Source organism: Columba livia, chromosome 4 (assembly GCF_036013475.1).
Source record: "Columba livia isolate bColLiv1 breed racing homer chromosome 4, bColLiv1.pat.W.v2, whole genome shotgun sequence".
Classification (NCBI taxonomy): Eukaryota; Metazoa; Chordata; class Aves; order Columbiformes; family Columbidae; genus Columba; species Columba livia.
The window spans coordinates 54,691,976-54,711,896 of NC_088605.1; the positions used below are offsets into that span (position 1 = coordinate 54,691,976).

General features: G+C 45.1%; 1 protein-coding gene across 3 annotated transcripts; it reads left to right on the forward strand.

The window, feature by feature from the left end:
• The first annotated feature begins 952 nt into the window (after window positions 1-952).
• SPP1 (secreted phosphoprotein 1) lies at window positions 953-19,775 on the forward strand. 3 transcript variants are annotated; one of them, XM_065061842.1, is made up of 9 exons: window positions 1,894-2,091; window positions 2,532-2,646; window positions 15,918-16,062; window positions 16,994-17,060; window positions 17,152-17,202; window positions 17,846-17,944; window positions 18,096-18,140; window positions 18,358-18,606; window positions 19,034-19,775. In XM_065061842.1, exons 4-9 carry the CDS (start codon window positions 17,007-17,009, stop codon window positions 19,442-19,444), a joined length of 909 nt encoding a protein of 302 aa, XP_064917914.1. In that variant the 5' UTR covers window positions 1,894-2,091; window positions 2,532-2,646; window positions 15,918-16,062; window positions 16,994-17,006; the 3' UTR covers window positions 19,445-19,775. The 3 variants fall into 3 exon arrangements, with proteins under 3 accessions (XP_005498549.2, XP_064917914.1, XP_064917915.1); XM_005498492.3 differs by lacking the exons at window positions 1,894-2,091; window positions 2,532-2,646 and adding an exon at window positions 953-1,167; XM_065061843.1 differs by lacking the exons at window positions 1,894-2,091; window positions 2,532-2,646 and adding an exon at window positions 12,697-12,888.
• Window positions 19,776-19,921: the final 146 nt, after the last annotated feature.

Below are 19,921 nucleotides of genomic sequence, written 5' to 3' on the forward strand. Positions count from 1 at the left end.
GCCTCTCTGGGCAGCCTGTTCCACTGTTCTGCCACCCTCAAAGAAGCTTCTCCTCATGTTTACATGGAACTGCCTGTTATCAGACTGTGCCCGTCACCTCTCATACTGTCATTGGACACCACTGAAAAGAGTCTGGTCCCATCCTCTTGACACCCACCCTTGAGATATTTATAATGCCATACTTATAATTTATAATGTATTCTAGACCTGTAGGTTAGTTTGTTCAGACCTCATCTCCATGTAGCAGGAGAGGCTTGTGCTGCAGATAATAGACAGGTCCCTGGGTTTCACAGATGGCTTTCATGCACCCAGGTTAAGGTATCAATATTATGAATGTATATATGAATGTATGAATCACTAACAGGCTGGTATGTTGATCTCCAAGCTAATTTCCTGAAGCAAAGTTGCTTGAGGTGGGACGTGAGCAGCTGATGATTTTGTCACCTCATTTGGACCCAGTGACTGCCCTGCTGCTGTCCTGGCTTGCGTGGGCTTCCTTCTGGAAACCAGCTCTGACACATGCCTGGGGGCAAGATGGGATTTGCTGTGCAAAATCTGGAGAACCGTTGCTGCTCTCAGCATTTCCCAGCAATGAGTAAGTCATCCTGGAACAGGGTGGCAGGAAACCCTGCCTTCCTCCTGGGAGAAAAAGTGATCTTTGTCCTCCTCAAGTGCCCTCTCCCTTGTCACCAGCCATGGAGTGCTGGGTACCAAAGATGTTTAAGGTGAGATGCCGTCGTACACAAGCCATGACACGTATGTACTCTCTCCCAGTTTCCTGCTCAGGAGGATGTCTCCTCTCCCAGTACAGCCTCTCCATAAGCCCTGACCGTTCCTCGCCCCATGTTGTCTTTCCTGCACTTACTGCTGTGCCCTACAAAAGGGTCTTTTGTGGATGTGTACTCCAGGGAGGTAGTTAATTTTTAGCTTCCTGTTCTTTGAGCCAGGAGTAAGATTTTAACAGGGGCTGTGCTAGACTAGAGCTGTTTTACTGTTGCTTAATGAGGACTGCCTGGCTCTGTGCCATTTAAAACCAAAGGACAGACCCCAGGAAAGAGCAGAGCATTGCTACGGTCACTTGAAAAACAAAACCGTGCCTTTTCTTTATGTGGCTCGAAGGCTGCTGTGGCTTGTGGTTTCAGAGCTAGAGAAGTCTCCTCTGAGTTGGTAGGTGGGGGCGTTTGTCGGGATGGGGTCTTGTATTTCTCCACTTGGGGGTATGGACGGGAATTGGGGGGCGTCTGTGTCATCTGGCAGAGCTTTGTGGCAAGGGAGCAGCTTTCATCCTCTCTACCACAACCCATGGCCACTGCATCCGATCCTTGGGTGGGGAAACCGGCACCAATGCCCTGGGGACTGAGTGCTGTCCTGTTTGGGACTGTCTGGGCTGTCTGCTCTGGCACACCTAACGGGAAAGGAAGGTACCAGTTGTGTTTGGCAGCAGCAAACTATGCACCCTGCTTCTTCCCTGAAAGCCTTGGTGATTAAAAGGCATGAATGCTACCTGAGAGTTTATGACTAACTAGAAAATGACATTAAGTTAACAAGGCATGCATTAGGATAGCATTGAGATGAAATCTCTGAATTTTTAATTACAGCAGTAAAGTATTTCTGCCCCAGGGTACAAACCCGTTTGCCAGTCACTGATGTGACTCAGTTTCCCTCCTATTCAAAGACTACTGTCAGGGACAAAGCGGCTAGTACTCAACTTTGTGTCAGGGCCTTATCTGGAGCACTGAAAGAAACAAGCAAGGTGGCCCCTTCCCAGGGATGCTAGGCTCAGAAGCCAGAGACAGAGATGCACAGGGCTTGCTTTGGTGCTGTTTTGCTGTTTTGTTTTTTCATGGTTCTACTTTGTCAGAATGTTTTCAAAACAGCCATTCCGCTTCTCAGAGTCTGCAGAAGATTTCCAATAGCCATGAGGGCCATGGAGAAGGTTTTTAAGTGCTCAGAGTTGTAGGAGGTGCAAAGGCAGAGGTCAAAAGCTAATATCTTCAAGGGGAGATAAAGCCCCAAGGCTGTAAATGGCTCAGAGTGGAACAGCTGGGTCTGTGTGCAGTTGGAACCCAAGTACTTAGAGCTGAAAAAAAGGTATTTTACTTGTTTTGCTTCTACTTGATCCTCCACAGTTGCTAACTAATTGCTTGGTGTGATTTGTAGCAGAAGGGGAATGGTGATGTTGCATGTTTTGATTTACCCTTTCTGCATGTAGGATCTGTGTTTCCAGAGCCTGCCACAGGTTCTGACCCTTAGCAAGGGCTGGTGGCAAGTCAGTATAGCAGGCATAAAGGGAAGGCTTTGCATAAGGTATGTGGCATGGCATATTTTTCTTAACCCTGCTGCTTGCAGAAACCATAAAGACTTGTGATACGGGCAGCAAAATGGTGGTATATTTCAATTCAGTTTGTATGTAAATACCTACTGATAGCTACTTCTGTTTTCCTGATGTTGCTGGTTATTCAGTATTTGTGTGCTTGAGAGAGACTTACTTGGGGTTGTTCTTGCCTTATAATGGTGTGCTGTTTTTAAAGACCCTCAGGAAAACAGACCTCGTGCTGGAGAGGTGCTCTGTGACTGGTGTGAGCATCCTCTTCTTTCTTTCAAGAGAGCAAAGCACTGCTCAGCCTGGAGCCTGCTCTCGTTAAGGTGAGCAACAGAGCATTATAATCCCCTTTGCCACAGGAACTGACACATTTACATTGCTGATTTGCCAGAGAAAACATGATTCATAAGCCATCAGCCCAGCACTGGAAGACTGCTGGAAAATACCAGCTGAAAGGCTTACAGGTTACTGAAGCAAAGTGGTCTGTCACACCTCTGGAGCTGGCTCAGAAATTATTTGTCTTTCTTTGTGTTTGACATACAAAGGGGAAATTTGGCATCCTCACCTCCTCGGACCTTCTCGCCTGTGTTGCCTCCGTGGCTGAGCATGAACCACCCAGGCAGCTGTATCCCTGGGTGTCACAGATGCTCTCCCTGCTGCCAACACTCTGCTTGAGTTTGTGCAAAACGTGGTGGGATCTTGCCCAGTAACAGGACTGGTTTAGAATTTGGTGCCTCCTCATGTGCGTGGCTAATGAAGGAAGTGACTTATGTGCGTGTGATTGTATTTTCTTCACAGGTTTGTGCAAGAGGGAAATGTGTCTGCCTAAGGCTAGCGCTTGCCTGGCTGTAGGCTGCCTGAATTGGGACAGGCAGGAGGGCAGGTTCTGGCAGCAGCACCTTAAGGGTGTTTTGGGAAGGCAGGGATGTGCATCTGCTGCAGAGAGAAACAGTCTCAGCACCTGTGTCCTTGGCATCTGTTCCTGATGCAAGGCTAGATCAGTCACAGGATTCACAAGCAGAGCTAAAAGAGTAATCTGGAACCTACTGCTGGCTGAAATATCAGGTCTCATCAGGAAAACCCTTGCTGAGCCTTAGCTGTCAATGTTGTGTGGTAACAGAGTAAGCTGCCCGTCCTAACAGGCCAAAACATTGTAAAACACATATGAAGGGACATCTTTGAGGCTTCTGGCTTTCAGCACCAATTTGATTCTAGCAGCTCTTCAGGTTTTGTGCACTGGCCTTTGTGCAATTACCTGGCAATCAAAAAGCCTTCTCTTCACCTTCTCTTACTTTTCCTGTGTTGCTCCTCTTGTTTTGGAAAATGTGGTTTAGATCTTAAACACCTTCCAGGTAGGATGGGGATACCTTCTGGTAGATATCTAGATATCTTCTGATATCTGGAAAAAATAATTTTAAAAGTATGTGCTACATGCATATACTGCTTTTGCCTAGTCGTGTGTGCTCCTATAGCCTTCTAACACATGCCGTGGCTGTTGGGAGAAGCACCCCTTGATGTCCCTAGGTCTCTTTGCCACCTCCCTGGGCAGTGGGGGTGATGCTATTGCTGCAGAAGGCGCAACAAGTTTCTTGCTAAGATAGAATCATGGAATTATTTTGGTTGCAAGAGACCCTCAAGATCATCAAGTCCAACCATTAATGTAATTCTGACACTAAACCATGTCCCTAAGCACCACATATATACGTCTTTTAAACACCTCCAGGGGTGATGACTCCACCACTTCCTTGGACAGCCTGTTTCAATGCCTGGCAACCTTTTTCATGAAGAAATTTTTCCTAATAATCAATCTAAACCTTCCCTGGCGCAACCTGAGGCCATTTTCTCTCATCCTATCACTTGCAAGATGCACAAGTCTGGCCAGAGCACCTGGGCCCTGAGGGCACAGGAGGACAGATGGACAGACAGGCACTGCAGAGAGACAAGAGGGCAGCAGTGATGCCCTCCCGTGTTCATGTGTCAGGGGAGAGGAGCTCTTGGGCAAAGGGGTTTTGCTCTCATGTGGTCCCTGCCAGACCAGCCTGGTGTCACTTTACCTGAGCATTAATACAATGTGAGGAGTTTGCTTGTGCAATGCTGTTGCCCTGTGGTTTATTCAGCCAAGACACTTGTGCTGCAGTGTCTCTTCATATGGAGGAAGGCCAGAGTATTTACTTGTAGATTCCTGCAGTGACTTGAGAAAATAAGGTAGGAAGTATCTGATAATTTTCTAAAGTACATTGGCTCAGAAAGGTTAACTATTGAGCCCAGATCCAAGCCAGTTCCATGTGTTATACCTACTTATACTAGTGAGGTTTTCCCCAACAGAATGCAATTTTTCATTTTTGTTTAATGATTGACCTTGTTTGGAGAGCAGGGGCAAGTAAACTATTTGTTATTTCGGTCCTCTGGGTTCTGTCTTGGATTATACGTTTTGCATGTGGGGACACGTTGCAGGGAATTACCCATCTGGGTAAAATGACCTCTGGCCAGGAGATGCCTTGCCACTGTTGTCCTAGGCTGTGACCCCGCAGCCACGTCATGCTGTGCTCCACTTCTCTCAACAGCTCCTGGAGCTCAGCCGTACGTGTGTTTAAATGCTTTGCCACCTCAGGAGCAATTGCAAATACACAGCAAAATGTTACAGCAGTCCTGTGTTCAGTCAAGTTCTTCCACAGTTAGGAAATGCTTTTGCAGAGGACACTTTGACTCATTTCTTTGACTTTGAAGGAATATTTCACATCTTCATGTGGGCTGTGTTTGAGAAAGTGTGTGTATGTATATACATATATATATATGTATATACATACACACATACCAGGTTTGTCAGAACTATTTCTATGGAAGTTTTAATATTACTTGAGACCAGATTGGAGGTTGCCATGTTGAACAGGATCACAAAGCATGTGCATGTTGTGGCATATGTTCAGTCTTTGGAAAACTGCATTTATAGATTGGGGGAAACAAGTTGCTTTGGGCGAGCCAGCTGTCATTATGGGTTACGGCCGCCCTTCCCAGACCATGGGCTTAAACAGGAAGGCAGAGAGACGTCTGTCCTGTCTTCAGTTTGACAAACCAAACTTGTCACAATATTTTGAAATGCACAAACCATAGCCCAAAATAACCCTATTCTTGTGCTTTGGTTTATATTTGCGATTATACTTTGCGACAGGAAGAAAACTATGTTAATTACATTTCACAGAAGAAACGTTTCACTTGTGCTTTCCTAGAATGTTCTGTGGGCAGATCACTATGTTGAAATAAAAACCCAAACAAATAAACCAACAGCTATTTGCATTGGAGAACCTAATTTGTGCCTCACCGCTCATTGGAGTAGGGCCTAGGCAGACCAAGAGATTTCTTGGAGAGTAATAGCTGAACAACCTGCATGAAGAATAGCTCCTCCTGGGCAGAAGGCGTGTTGGTAGACCCAGCATGACGGATGCTGACCCTGCCAGGGGGAGCGTGTCCATGGGTGAGACCTCACCAAGGTGGGCACCCTGCGCAGAGCCCTTGGGTTCCACCACATGGAGTAACCTGGCAAGCTGTGATGAAGCTTCCTACGTACAGAGGTGCTGAGCAGGTGTCGGGCAGGAAGGGTCCTCTGCTTTGGGAACTGACCCACACTTCTGTTTTAATTCCTTCAAATCCCAAAATGTTGTTCCTCTGGATTCCTAGGACAAAAACTTGGAGTGGGATAACAAGAGAGTGGACAAGAGGGAGTTTTTATTGCATTGAGAGGAACAGAGAAATACTGTGACTGGTTTCTCCCAGTACTAATTTCTAGATTTTTAAAATTACATGTGTGCTTCCAATCCCTTTTCCATCAGAGGCTCAGATGCTTTGGTCAACTTGCTGTCGTTCAGAGCAGATCATTGAGAGAAGGTTTGGGGCACCTTGTCCAGACTGTGCTTGTGCCAAGAAAGGTTGGACCAGGTGATCCATGTTGGTCCCTTCCAACCTGCTGTTCTATGATTCCCAGAAAGCCAGGAGATGTGCATGCAGCCTAGTGGAGTTTGGGGAGCTGACACTTCCTAGAGGGTGCAGACCTGCTCACCGTACAGTAAAGCAAAGATTTACTGGGTAGCAAAGTCCGAAACTGGAGCAGGACAAGAAGCCAGTGTTCTGGGAAGGATTTCTCAGCTGTCAGCAGAAGGGTGCTGGAAAAACCTCGCCAACGTTGCCATCAGGGCTGTCTCCCTTAAAAAAAGAATATAACTTGTTAATGGTGGTACTGGAGAAGCTGGAATACAACTGAAAATTGTGAGCCAGGCTGTAATGTTTACACGCAGTTGAATTGTACAAAAGGCCTGAATAATCTCTTGCCCACAAGAAACAATGGGGAAGCCTGTGCATAATTTAGTTCTTAGAGTTACAGATGGCTGGTGTAGTTGCGCTTATCAATGTGATTTTATGGAAAATGGCTTTAACACAGAATAACACCAGTTCAGTAGGAATGACTGGGGGTGAGCAAATGAGAGTGCTAGCAAGACTGTTAATGGAGCATTGCATACTAACTGATGGCACCTTGACGATATTAATGCAAATCAGAGGGTATATTCCTTTAAAAATAAAGCATGAGTAGGCAGCCACCTCTTATCAGAAGGCTAGGAAAATGCACTGTGCTGCCTAATATGTGGTTTAAAAAAGTAAATTAAGAAATAAAGAAAAAAACAAACAAACAAACAAAACCCACACAATAAATAAATGTGCACAGTCCTAGAAGTGAACCATTGCCAGTGTTATCACTAACAAAAGAAATGCTTGCAGCAAATCTGCTGCATGGCAGTGTTCAGCCAAACGTCAGCTGTTAGGGTCAGTAGTATCTGGAGCCAGTCCTTCTGTCTGATTTTTGCAGTGGGTCTAATTAGAAGATGGTTAGAGGAGATGTGATTTAGAAGTAGAGCAGCCCAAGCAGACAGGCTAATTGTCAGCAGGCCATATCATGGTGAAACGGGGGCAGCCCTACTTGCTTAAGCCTCAATTTGCAGTGTCTGTGTAGCCCACGTAATTAAAAAAAGCCGCCCTCTCCGCCTGCCTCCAACATGCAATCTGTGTATGTGTGAACATAGCTGTTTTCCACTGAAGTCTGTGGTGAAGACTTCCTGTTAAAGAAAGGTATTTAAAACCCACAGCTAGGGAATGCAATTACTTGGCCAGGTTAATTTTTTTTTTCTCTTCTGCCTCAGTATTGTTCTCTGCTTTCCATCTCCATGATGATGGGATGCCAGTGTGTTAAGAGAAATGCTAGCATAACTGTGAGTTCACAGTGAGATTTTTAATATTTCTTGGGCATCTATTCCTTGTCTGAGGCACGGGCAGTATTGAGCCAGGAGCCAATAAACAATGGGCAAATCATTAAATGTTATAGTTGCTTCCTTTCTAAAAGGTGTTTAAGAGTCCTTACCTAGGACCTAATAACTGCACGCTCAATAAGGATAAGCTCGTGCCCACAATAGCACCTTTGCAAGATTAGAGACATAATGAATATTAATTTTGTCGAAAATTATTGAAGTCACATGTTACAACATTAGGATGGGAAGAGCAGGTATGGTAGACATGAAGTTAAATGAAAGGCTACTTAAAAAAAAAATCTTGTTGTGGTAGTTTGCATTTCTTAATATTTTGATGTGCTTTTTTCTTGCCATGAGAAGGGACTTCTTCACCCAGACCAGATTGCTCAGAGCCTCGTCCAGCCTGGCCTTGAATGTTATATCTGTGATTTCCAGTCCAGCTCAGCCCACATTACTGCCCTGCTGCTTGAGGCCAGACCAACACAGCTCCAACAGACAGTTGTGCTTCCTCGTTTTGTCTAATCAATTGCTTAGACGTGAATTAGGCTGTGTTTCAACATAGGTTATTTTTGGGTAGAGCAGATCAAGTTTCTCCATACAGAACGGATGTTGCTTCCCAAAATTGCTTGTCATCCTCTGTGTTCACATTTTCCATGGGTGAGGAGAAATCACTTGACTTCCTTCTGATAAACAAGACTCAGTGAGCAAACAGCAGTTCTGGTTTGTTATTTATTGACCAGTAATGTTTTTCCTAAAGCAAATAGCCCTGATGCTGCATATGCTTCTCAAGAGTTAGTTGCCCCATCGGCTGCCCCTTCTTCTTGTTTGCTTCAGAGCCTGCTGGTCAATCCAGTTTCTTAGGCTTTCCTTTCCTCTAGTTAATGTATAGCTGCAGTTTCCTTCCTGCTTTGCATCCATGTGCCAACCACAGTTTGCCATTTATTCTGCCAAATTTATAGCTACATGCTTAACCAATAATCTGTCTAGCTAGCCAGTAGGAATTATATGCAAAATGTTATTTCCTAAATCTGGATGTGATTATCTTTCAGCTGTGTATTTTCCAAAAAAGCCACCTCCCTTCCAAAGAGAGCTGGTAAGCAAGGAAGGACAGAGCAGGGGCTTGCCAAAAGTGTGCTGCAGTGTTCCTGCACCTAGCAGGCTGTCTGTCTGTTCTCCCAGCCAGCCAAGCCCAGCATGCCTCCATGCAGCTCCCCTGTATTGTGGGCTGCTGGTTCTCAGTGCTGGGCAGGATCAGGGACTGGCTGGTCCAGGAGGTGACAAATCTGGGGAGTGATGGCACCTGCCCTGCATACATGAGCATGAGCTGCCAGTTCAGGACACAGCACACAGGTACTTTAGGAAACAAAATATTTGTGTTCCAGTCCTGCTGAAAGAGAGGCAGGGAAGAAAAAGAAAACTGACTGAACAAGAGAGAAAGCAAAAAGAGGTACCTTTCTAAGCAAAAGAAACCTTTTTACTTTTTTCCAGACACTTGTATTGCCCATCATATGAACCATTCAGTGTATCAATTATCCTATTTACTTGAAAAACTATACAATTAGGAAAACTAACATATTTTTTTGACTTGCTGATGGTAATACCTGTCAGGTGTGAGTTTGGCTGTTCCAGCCAAAAAAAAACCAAAACCAAACAAAACCAAAAAGCACACCACCTTAATTTTTAAAAATTGAAAATATTAATACAACTTTAATAGGCAAAACACAAGGAAAAAATGCTGGGTCTGAGAGATGTTCTCTACTTGCTTATTGTACAACAGGTGGCTACCCAATACCGATTAAGATGAAGTATCCTGACATGCAGGAGGCATCCTGGCTTTCTAAGCCAGAATCAAAATGTTTCATTGCTGTAGTAAAGCCTGGTTCCAGCAGAGCTCCCGCCTGGATGGGCTTTGAGGGAAAACAAGCCTCATCCCCTCCAAGCTCGAGCAAGCTGCGAGGAATCTCTCTCTGACTCATTTGGGATGGCAGAGGCCTTGACCCTCGAATGCTGGTTTTCTGTTCCCTCTCCAAAATCAGGTCAGCTTCTCGGCCAAACTACTTCCTCCCCAAATCCAGTCCCCAGCTCTTTAATTCCCTTTCTGTCGGGCCCACAGATGGGTTTTTCCTCCTACTTGGCTGGCAGGGGCTCCAGACCCCAGAGCACAGTGCGCAGGAGATGTTTGCTTCCACGCTGACTCAGTTCTGCATCCGTCCCACCTCAGACCACAGCAGCCCCAGATGGCAAAACCTGAAACCACGTGAAATCTGAAGGGTTTCTGGCACATAGCCCAGCCTGCGGTCTGAGGTCAGGTTCGCTGGCGGGGTCACAACCTGTCCTAGCAGTCCTGTACTGCTTGTACAGTGCATGCTTCACCTTCTCAGGACTTTCTGGAGACAGGAAAGTCAGAAGAGGCTGCAGGCAGGAGGTCTTGTGTAGAGAGAACCACAGATATGCAGGCTGTGAGCCTGTGTTGTGTAATGCCCGGCATCTCTCCAAATTATCTGGTTTTGCTCTGACCCCTTCCAGGAGGCACTTGGACAGTGTGCGTTGTAAAAGGTTTGTCTCTGGGATTGGTAGTGACCTCTTTTTTGGACTCTGTGCTTCTTGTGCTGTGAGCCTTGTGGTGTTGTGTGTGCAAACACGACGTGAGCTCAACATGGTTTATGCAGAATGCAAAATCAAGGCTGATGTGTGATAAGAATTGAGGGCACAGTTAGGACTCGTCCGCCATTGTGCAGTATGGGATTGCAGTGCTGATCTCGGTTATCATAGACTCAGAACATCCTGAGTTGGAAGGGACCTGTGAGCATCATCGAGTCCAACTCCTGTCCCCGCACAGGCCTGTGGAGGAGGAGTTGGCTCCTCATCTTTTCTGTCCTTCTCTCTTGTGCTGTTATCTGTTCTGCTTCTCACATTTCTGGCAGCAAGGACATGGCTCTTTGTGGTTTTTCAGTGGAGCTTAGTGAAGATGTGAGCAGAGTGGTGCTGGGTGTGCAGTACCGTTCCTGTGGTGCCCTGCCAAAAGTTCCTGCACTGGGTGAAACAGGCGTCTTGTGACTTTCCAACAGTTTCACAATGCAGAGCAAGAAGATGCTGTTCTTTCCATACCCATTCTGCATATTCAGATGTTTCCATTAAAGTTCTTTCTTACTAGGAGGAGAAAATTTTGCAGTAGGATAGGAAATGGGGAACTGAGTGGGGAGAGAAGGAAACAACTTGTCACAAAGTTTTTGCAATGCTTGTCTGTAAAGCAGTCTTCTGTGAAGCTGCTTCCTACCATTAAATTCCCCTCGGTACTTGGACTGTGAGCCCTGAGCTGGCAGCTGATGGCCACTTTCTTATGAGTACATAAAGGAGTTAAGGACAGCCACCCTGCATGCATTCCTTCATTCTGGAGCGTTATCTCTGCGGCAGGGTTCAGGCTTCGGAGCCAGCATCTTAAGACTGAGCTCAGCTCCCATTGGGATGCTGAAAGTTTTGTTCTCCCTCTCTCAAACGTTTACTTTTTGAGGGTTACATACATCACAAAATGGCACAATCAAGAAAAAATGAGGTATGCTGTATATGTTATACTTTCACTGGTTGCTTTTAGTAGTAGTTCAGACTACCAGTCTAATACTAGTTCAGACTATTATCGCGTTTATTAATTTCTCCAACTGAAAAAAATGCAATTTTTTTTCTCTCAATTCAGAGCTGAAATGCAGTCACAAAAGCAGCACTGGAGTATCTGGAGTTTTGTTCTTCACATTGGTAACTGTGATGACCTGAAAATAACGTAATGTTTCTGTGCCGGTTTAATTCCTGCTGCTCCACTGACTTCAGTAATAAAATCCATGAATTTCAACAGGAAGATCCAGAATTTTTTTTCTAGTCAAGGGAGGAGATGTCAGGAGGGCTCCATCTTAGGAAGCTACAGACAGCTGGACTGTATTTATGCTGTAGTGAGAGCAGCTTCTGGCCTCTATGAAAGCTGGGATCTGACTGAGGCTGTTCAGCCTCCAGGGTTTGTGAGCCACAGCTGCATGACACTTCCTCCAATATATTTATTTTTCCTTCAGTTTCCAAAGCTGTTCCTAAAAAAAAGGGCCTTTGATAATGTCAACAGGTAGCAACCAGTCTCAGAAGACAGAGCAGGCTCTCCTTAGCTTATTAGGAAATAAGCGCAGAATATAGGAACATGCTATCTGTCAAACACTGGCACTTTTTAATATGCTGTCTGCTTACGGTGGGGTTGTTGCCCAGAAACTCTCTGTTCTGTCCTGATTAAGAACCTCGTACAGCTCTAGGTTCATGGTGTGCCTAGTCCTCCAACACACCCACGAACGGCTAGGGAAAGTAAGAAACCATAACATCCTGTATTGTCTGAATAAGGGTTAAATGGAGCTCACCTTGCCAACTAGGTGTTACAAAACAGAAGCGATGGGGAGACTGGAAGGTCACGGACCCCACATTGTTTTGAGCTGCCCTGTCAATGCATGAAGGGTTTTGCTGCTGCTGCTGGTTTGATTGCTGCTCTGTTTTTGAAATGCTCCCAGTGGTGCAGAGCAGGAGACAGGCGGCTGTGCTGCACAGCGTGAGTTATTGGGGTGCCCTGCTCACACGTGCACGGAGCACATCTCTCCTGTAATTTCTTTATCAAACAGCTCTGACACATGTATTCCTTCTGCATGTCAAGTGCACTCCTAGGCTTGGACACGAATGCTGTTGTGGTCTGTGTAGTCTCTTTAAGAAGCAGAAGGTTTTTCTGAAGCCTGCCAGGTGTCAAATGTAAGCTTTTCTGCACTTTTGAAGCTTTAACTGGGATAATTCAAGGGCTTTTGGGGATATATAATACCGGCTGACATTCTCAGTTTCCAAGGTACTTTTCAAGAGTATTTTATGGTAGCAATGCAAGAAACTCTTGATTTTCATCTGTTTTTCACAGAAAACACTGTTTATTAAGTCTGCTTTTCTTTGGGACATTCTAGCTGCAAACAGTTTGTAAGTTAAGAGTTTATAAGAGCACTGCCAAGCTGGGTTTTTTGGGGCTTTCACTAGATAGTGTTGTTTATGCCACTGAAGAAATTAATCTCTCTCTCCCAGTCTTGGTGTTTGCCAGACAGATGCTGCTGCTCTGGTCTCCCCCAGGAACTGTGGTGGGTTTTTTTTGGTGAACAAACCTAAACAAAAGCCGTCTGTCCTGAAAGATCAGGTCACTGCAGGCAGGCTGGGACTTCCCATGGGGGCCGGATACATCGCCAGGCATCGCACCGATGTCTCAGCTCAAGATCTGAGGTACGTGTTGGAGCCTGTACCGATAGCACTTCTCAGTGACATGAAACAGCAGCCTAACCACATGTTCCTAGTGCAGCCCAAGATGGAAGAAATTGTGGTCAAAAGCTTTGTTTGACAGGGTAGCTGAGCAGAAAATGTACCTATGTGCAACAAATTACAGCCTGTCACTATTGTGTTCCACACAGACCCCAACAGCTCGTGGAAGCTGAAATCATGTATCCTCCCACCTGTACAAATCCGAGCAAGTCGCTTCTGCTGTGCCTCTGCCAGCCAAGTGTTCTCTCCAGAATCAGGCATCTTCACGTGGGAAGTGAAAATGGTGAAAGTTCCCCCCTTTCTGCCCTGCTTGTTCCTTATCCCTGGGAGAATGAGACAGTGCTACCTCCAACCAAGGCAAAGGATTTCTCAGCTAGATGAAATGATTTACAGGATGAATAACCACATAATGACGGGCATGAGACAAGTGCTAAATTTACTACAGCTCTGTACTGGCTGATCCTGCATAAAATGAAACCATTTAGTAATAACTGTCTCTTCACGTCCTGCTTCTGGATTATGGCAAAACATCACTGTTGTTCCTCAGTTCTTACAAAATCAACCATATAGCTTTGGCAACAGTACTGAGAAATGCTGCCATCGCTAAGCACACTGAAAATATCAGTTGTTTGCCAGAAACAATTCCCTAGGGGTCACATAGTGTCTCTGCTGGGCGACAAGCATTCTAGGTACTTGCAAAACATTTGCCTTGAAAAGCCACAGTGATAACTGACCTGTACAGGAAGGTCTTTAACAAACTGCAGGAAATTTGTTTTTCTGAAGGCTTTGAGCTTCTCCATCAGCATGACTGACATCTGCTGCTGAACTTGGTTAACCAGGTTTTTTACAAGTCCTGACATTATATGTATTTTCCTGAAAGTCAGATACACAGTAATATACCATTATGCAAATTGCATGTGCTGGAAGGTTCTTGTTTTGATCAGGCAACAGCTCTAGGGAATTTTTCACTATGTTATTCAGTTCTGTGTCTCTTGATGAATTGTCGGTAGAGAAAATTGATTTTTTCAGGCTCCAAATTTGATCCAGTGTATGTGTGGGTACGACAGGAGAGCAGGATGTGACATACCCAGTCCTGCATTCAGTGGTGTGAGCCACTGAGCTTCTCTGTGTCTCAGGTTCTTGTTCTGGCAGATGGAAGTGTGGTGTTTTGTTTAGTTTTGTTTTGTTTTGTTTTGTTTTTCCTGCCAGTGCTGGGAAGCTGCAAGTTGCACTGCTCATGTCCATGGGTGTTTGAGATCAAAGGTACTTGGCCACCTAAGGGTCTGGTTTGGGGTTCCCTGGTGTCAATCACAGTGGCCTTTTGAAGCAGTTACTAATCACAGTGTATTGCAATCTAGGTGTATCAGCTACTACATAATGCTCAAGCCTAAACGTCTAGCTAGAACCCACTTACAGCTCTGCATCTGCACTCAAGAGCTTCTGTAGACTGACTGGTTTTCAGAAGCACTGAGCTGCGGAGATTATACAAGCCATCTAAATCTGCAGAAGATCACACTGCTGAAGTCCTAGTTACTGAAGGCTTTTTTGTTTGAAAAGTCTTTCCTGATTTAGTAAGCAATAATGATCACATAGCTCCAAAAATAAAAGCTAGGATAGTCCTCATTCAGGTGGACACATATGCGGTTTATGGACACGCGGGACTACTAATGACATACTATCTTTTTAACCAATCCACCTACTCAGGTATTAGAATATTAAGCAGACTAAGTTAAACTTTTAACTATTGCTGATCTCAGCTCTAAAATATATTTAGATAGATCCATGTGATGATACGATAGGCAGCTGCTGAGCTAACTTGAGTATGTTTCTCGTGGTGTTTCTAAACATGGCACAGAACTGTTAGTAAGCACAGGATAATTGGTAACATGGGCTGGGGCATCAAGACATCTGTTTAATTGCTGCTTGACTAAGGACACAACACTAGCTGGGTATCAGAAATTAGGAGAAAGATAACTGCTTTGAAACAGTTGCAAATATTCTGTCTTCTAAAAGGGCTGCTTGGAATGCTTTCCTGTGTTGGACTGATACCTCGTTGTCATTTTAAAGAAACGCTGGATGGAAGAGGGTCTGAGAGTCTTACAGCACATCATGGATGGGGCAGCATCTGCCCATCTGTTGCCCCTCAGCAGGCCAATGCACTGCTCCATAGCAGATGTGGAATTTCACCTCATGATGTCCTTTGCTAGTCACGGTGGTATTCATATTGGAGCTGTAGCTGCCTTTTTTTTTTCTTTTTTTCATCTAGAAAAATATCTGAAATCTGGTCCTTGGAGGTTTGGTGCAGCAGGCATCTGTAGCAGGTGACCCAACCAAACCACCTGAGAGAGTGAATGAAAATAAAAAAGACTTAGAGGGGCTACAAATTAATAGAAAAGCAATAAGAACTTCTGAAAAATGTGCAAAAACTCTTTTTAATTGGACTATCAGTGGCTCTTGTATACCTTTCTAAACAAGGTTCTGGATGCAAAATGCCTATTGAGACAAACTTTTTTTTTTTTGTGACCAAGTTAAAACCAAAAAGTCAAAAGGCCATATTTTATAGTGTCTTCACAATTCCCCTTGCAACATGTATGCACTGGAGAGAAAATGTACCACTTTTCAGAAGTATGAACACTTTTTTGGGGAGACTTTATGTTCAAGTCTCCTTCTTCCTGCACACATTACACATTCCTACCCCCTACAGAACAGGGCAGGAAAGGTTTCGGGGAAACTGGGCTCTGCCTTTTGCAAAAGGAAGGTAGATGTGCCCTGAAGTCCTCCTACACGATACCAAATGCTGTGCATTCAACAGACCTGCTGGTTAATGGTCTTGCCCATAAGTAACATTTTAACCATAGAGTAGTGTTTGTTTGCTTCAAAAGCCACAAAGCCAAAGGGGAAGTGTAGGAGAACGTGGGCAGGACGGTGGCCAGGAGCCTCATGACCTCATCTTTTTTCCGCCACATGGGGATTGGTGGCCGTGCCTGGGACAGCATTTAAATTCCCCGAGGTTGGAGATGTCAGGCAGTCGGGGGACGAGGGGAGAAAGCCAGAGCTGCTGGGAGCCAAGCGGTTTGAGCTGCTGCTGGGATCACTAAGAGAGCTCTTGTTGCAGCTGACTTCTCCAGCACCAGAAAGGTAATTTTTCTTGCCTTTTTCTTTTTTACCTGACATGTTCTGTTCTGTCTGCAGCTCTAGCTAAGGAAGCTTTGGACAGGTGATCCTGGAAAACTGCTTCACTGCCCAAGGGCGTTTGACGTTTCTCTGCAGAAAAAGGTCTACTTTTACAGGAGCAAGGTTGCTTTAGGGAAGCAGGGTACCATACGTAATTGCCAGTTAAAATCTGTGTGCTGATAGGTGTTAGGAGGAGGTTAGTGAAAAGTCTACCTGTTTAATTTCTCAGGGATGTTGCTTTTCCTGAGAAGTGGTCTGTCCGCACCAAAATTTACTGTAGCTCAGTACTATCTTAATTTAATCGGGAATCGCTCATTTATTAAATTGCTAAAACTGCAATGTGAGCAGATATTTCGCTTCATTTCTTGCCTGGAAACACAGGTTGTTCTGTTCAAACTTCTGCAGGTGAAAATAAAGATCTGTAAATAAAAGCAGTTTATGCTCATATAAATGGAGCTTACTCATAGTGACTCCAGTTAATAACCCTGAAAACTAGTTACTTTAAAATACTTGAAACGAGAACCTCAGCTGGGCTTATCTTATCCTGTTTCTTCTGTCAAAATGATGTTAAAGGAATCATGATAAACCTAATATCATCTTTACAGTTCTTTGTTTTTCAGAAGGCTTTTCCTTTTGCCAGTGCAAGTCAGCAGATGAGAGGAGTCTGCTCACCCTCTCAGTGTGGCTACTCTCCGTACTTTCCAATATCTGGTTTTAAAGTTCTTGCAGCTTTTGTGTTGCTAAGTCATTTAAAAATGGGCTGGGTGTGGTGATGGAAGACAGATGAAAAAGATTGGTCTTGGCATGGTGAAGAACACCAGAAGGAAGCAAAAGCATGTGGCTTTTTTTGGTGGTATTTTACATCGTTGACTCAGTGTTTCAAAACATTTTCTAGGTAAAACATCACAATGAAGGTGGCAGTCCTGTGTTTATGCCTTATCAGCATTGTTGCTGCATGGCCAGTAAGTAAATCACAATGTGCATTAGCCATCACATATTCCCTTTGCACGTTAGCAAAAATAATTTCATTTAATTTAATTTTCTCCCTTCAAGGTGAGTAAATCCAAGCAGCATGCTGTTTCTGGCAGCTCTGAAGAAAAATACGTAAGCTCTTTTTGTCTTTCTATTAATTTTCCTTAATAAATACTTTTAATTATTTTTTCCTGTAATACACATTATCTGATATATGGTTTATGATTGGAGCTGCTTGCAGAACATGTCCTCATCTGGCTATTACGAGCCAGTTTCTCAGGTAGCTAAAGCACAGAGCCACTGAATTCAGTAGACTTTTGCCACATTAGGCATCCTGGTACCTGGTTGTGGACTCGCATCACAGTTATATCTCTGGACCAGCACTGGAAACCTTTTTTTCTTAATGAAAAATGTGTAAGCTGTCCGTTAAAAAGAGAAAAGGACTGTAGCATGGTGTAACTGCTATAACCCACAGTCATTAGTGTGGATCAGATGGCAATATTTGGTTTGGAAGAGCACTTCAATCCACTTCCCATGAATTTTTGCAGTGGTATGAGTAAATGGTACTGATCTTGTATATAGCTATCTAATTTATACTCCATTGCCAGCTACTGCTCATGTAAAATCAGCTATTTACTCTGAGAATCAGCTACTGCATTTAACTTAAGAGTCTTCATGATATGGGGGATAAATATTTATTGGGAAAAGAACCTGAGAATTATTTGAAACGATGGTTGTTAGATATGACTCAAGCCTTTCTTTCCTTCTCTTGAAGGATCCCAGGAGCCATCACTTACACAGACAGCACCACAAACATGTGAATTCTCAGTCTTGGGAGAGTCTGCAGCACACACAGAATGACCTGGCTCAGCAGGTATGTGCAACTAACTGGAAGAGAAAGAAGAGCATCTCTTAGTGCCGAGATTTGCAAGTTAGGATTAAATGCTTAAAGAGCAGTCAACATGCCGATCAGCTCTATTGTACATGCTTCAGCATCCTAATAGTGAGTTTGCTGTCATTTTCAGACTCTAGACTCTTCAGAAGAAAGCGTGGATGTCCCAGTACAAGCGGTAAGTGATTTGAATGGCAAAATGGCAGCCCAATGTGGTTCTTGTGGTAATAGCTCTCCCAAAATAAAATAAAGAATCAGGTGGGGTGAGACGAATTCAGAGCAATTTGTGCCCTTAGCTCTTCAACAGTGTATAAGCCCTGGGTGAGACAGGACAGATAAGAGTATGCGTGTCTTGTATATGTTCGTTTGCCTGATGGATAATAAATGCTTTGCAGCACTTTCCTGTTGTATCAAGCAAGAGCCACGAAGATGTTGATGGTGATGACGATGACACAGATGAATCTGATGAGGACGACGATGGTTTTCCCACAGACGTCCCAGTAACCGTACCCTTCTCTCCTTTCACCCGGGGAGACAGCGCTGGCAGAGGCGACAGCGCTGGCAGAGGCGACAGTGTGGCCTACGCGGTGAGGGCAAAAGCCACAGTGGTGAAGTCTAGCAAAATCCGCAAAGCTGCAAAACAGGTAAATAGTACCCAGGTTTTAGGAAAAGGGTAATGAATTTGAAAACAGACATTTTATGGGAGTTAGCTGTGAAAAGGATTAGGAGGAGGAAGGTAGGCATAAGTGAAGGAATGTATTTGCTTTCTCTGGATGCCCTAAATCAGTGAAGGCTGCTGATAAGCAGAGGCAGGAGTGCAGCCTGCTCCTGCAGGCTATGGGATACTGCAAGTTGCACTATCGTAAGGTCCTTGCACACTTGAAGTCTGAGGTCAAGATCAGACTTGAGTTTCTCATAATGTGAAAGGTTCATGCAACTCCATTAAAAGGCCACAGCAGAGCAGTATTACTCAGGCTTTGAGTGACCATACAGACTATGCAGCTTGCTTTGGTGACAGACCAGTTCCTCAGGAGTGACAACGGCTCCTTCTTGTTCTGCCCTGTTACACAGGTCATTGCGTACGATACCAAGGAGGAGGATGAGAGCGCCCTGGATGCAGACAGCCGGCAAGGGCGCCTCTCCCAGGAGGATCTGTCTGCCCGCCGCTCCCTAGGGAAGCTCAGCATCACTGGGGAATGGGCTGCCAAGGGCCATAGGCAGGACAGCAGCGAGCTGGACAGCAAGCTGCGCGACCGGAGCGTGGAAAACGACAGTCGGCAGAAATTCGACAGCCGCGAGACGGAAGGAGATGATGACAGCAAGGCTGGTGTAAGAGGGGACAGCCACTGGAGTGCGGAAAGCAGGGAGAGCCAGGCCCGCATTCTGCCTGAGATCCCTGATGAGGACAGCAATCAAACTCTGGAGAGCGCCGAGGACGCTCAGGATCGTCACAGCATCGAAAATAATGAAGTCACCCTTTAAAGTGAAACAAATGTAATTTTTTCCCCTTCTTCATCAGTTCCTACGTAAGCGGGGCGGGGGGGGGGGGGGAGTAGCTTCATTTCAGGTAACTGTTTGTAAATGTAGAGCCGCATGGTCATTTTTTTGAGTTTGGGGCATCCTCCCCTCGGCTGCCAGCGCTGCCCGTCGCACCAGTGCCCCAGGATATGGTCCGGGAGGGTGCGGGGAAGCCAGATGAACGCTGCTGGACGCACAGAGCGAGCGTTACCTCTCTGGCGTGCTGCTTTTCTGTACTGCCAGCCTGTATTTTGCTGTAACTGGAGTTATAAATAAAAACACAAAAAACCCTGAACCTCTGGGCTGCGTTGCTCTGTGCTGCGGGATTTCTGGCTGTGTGAAGAGGTTTAATACCACTCCTTTTGGAAATCATGTGAAGTTAGCCGTTCTCCCGCGCTTTATCAAGTGGGTAAAACCTTCGGCGGCGCCTGCTCGTGCTTT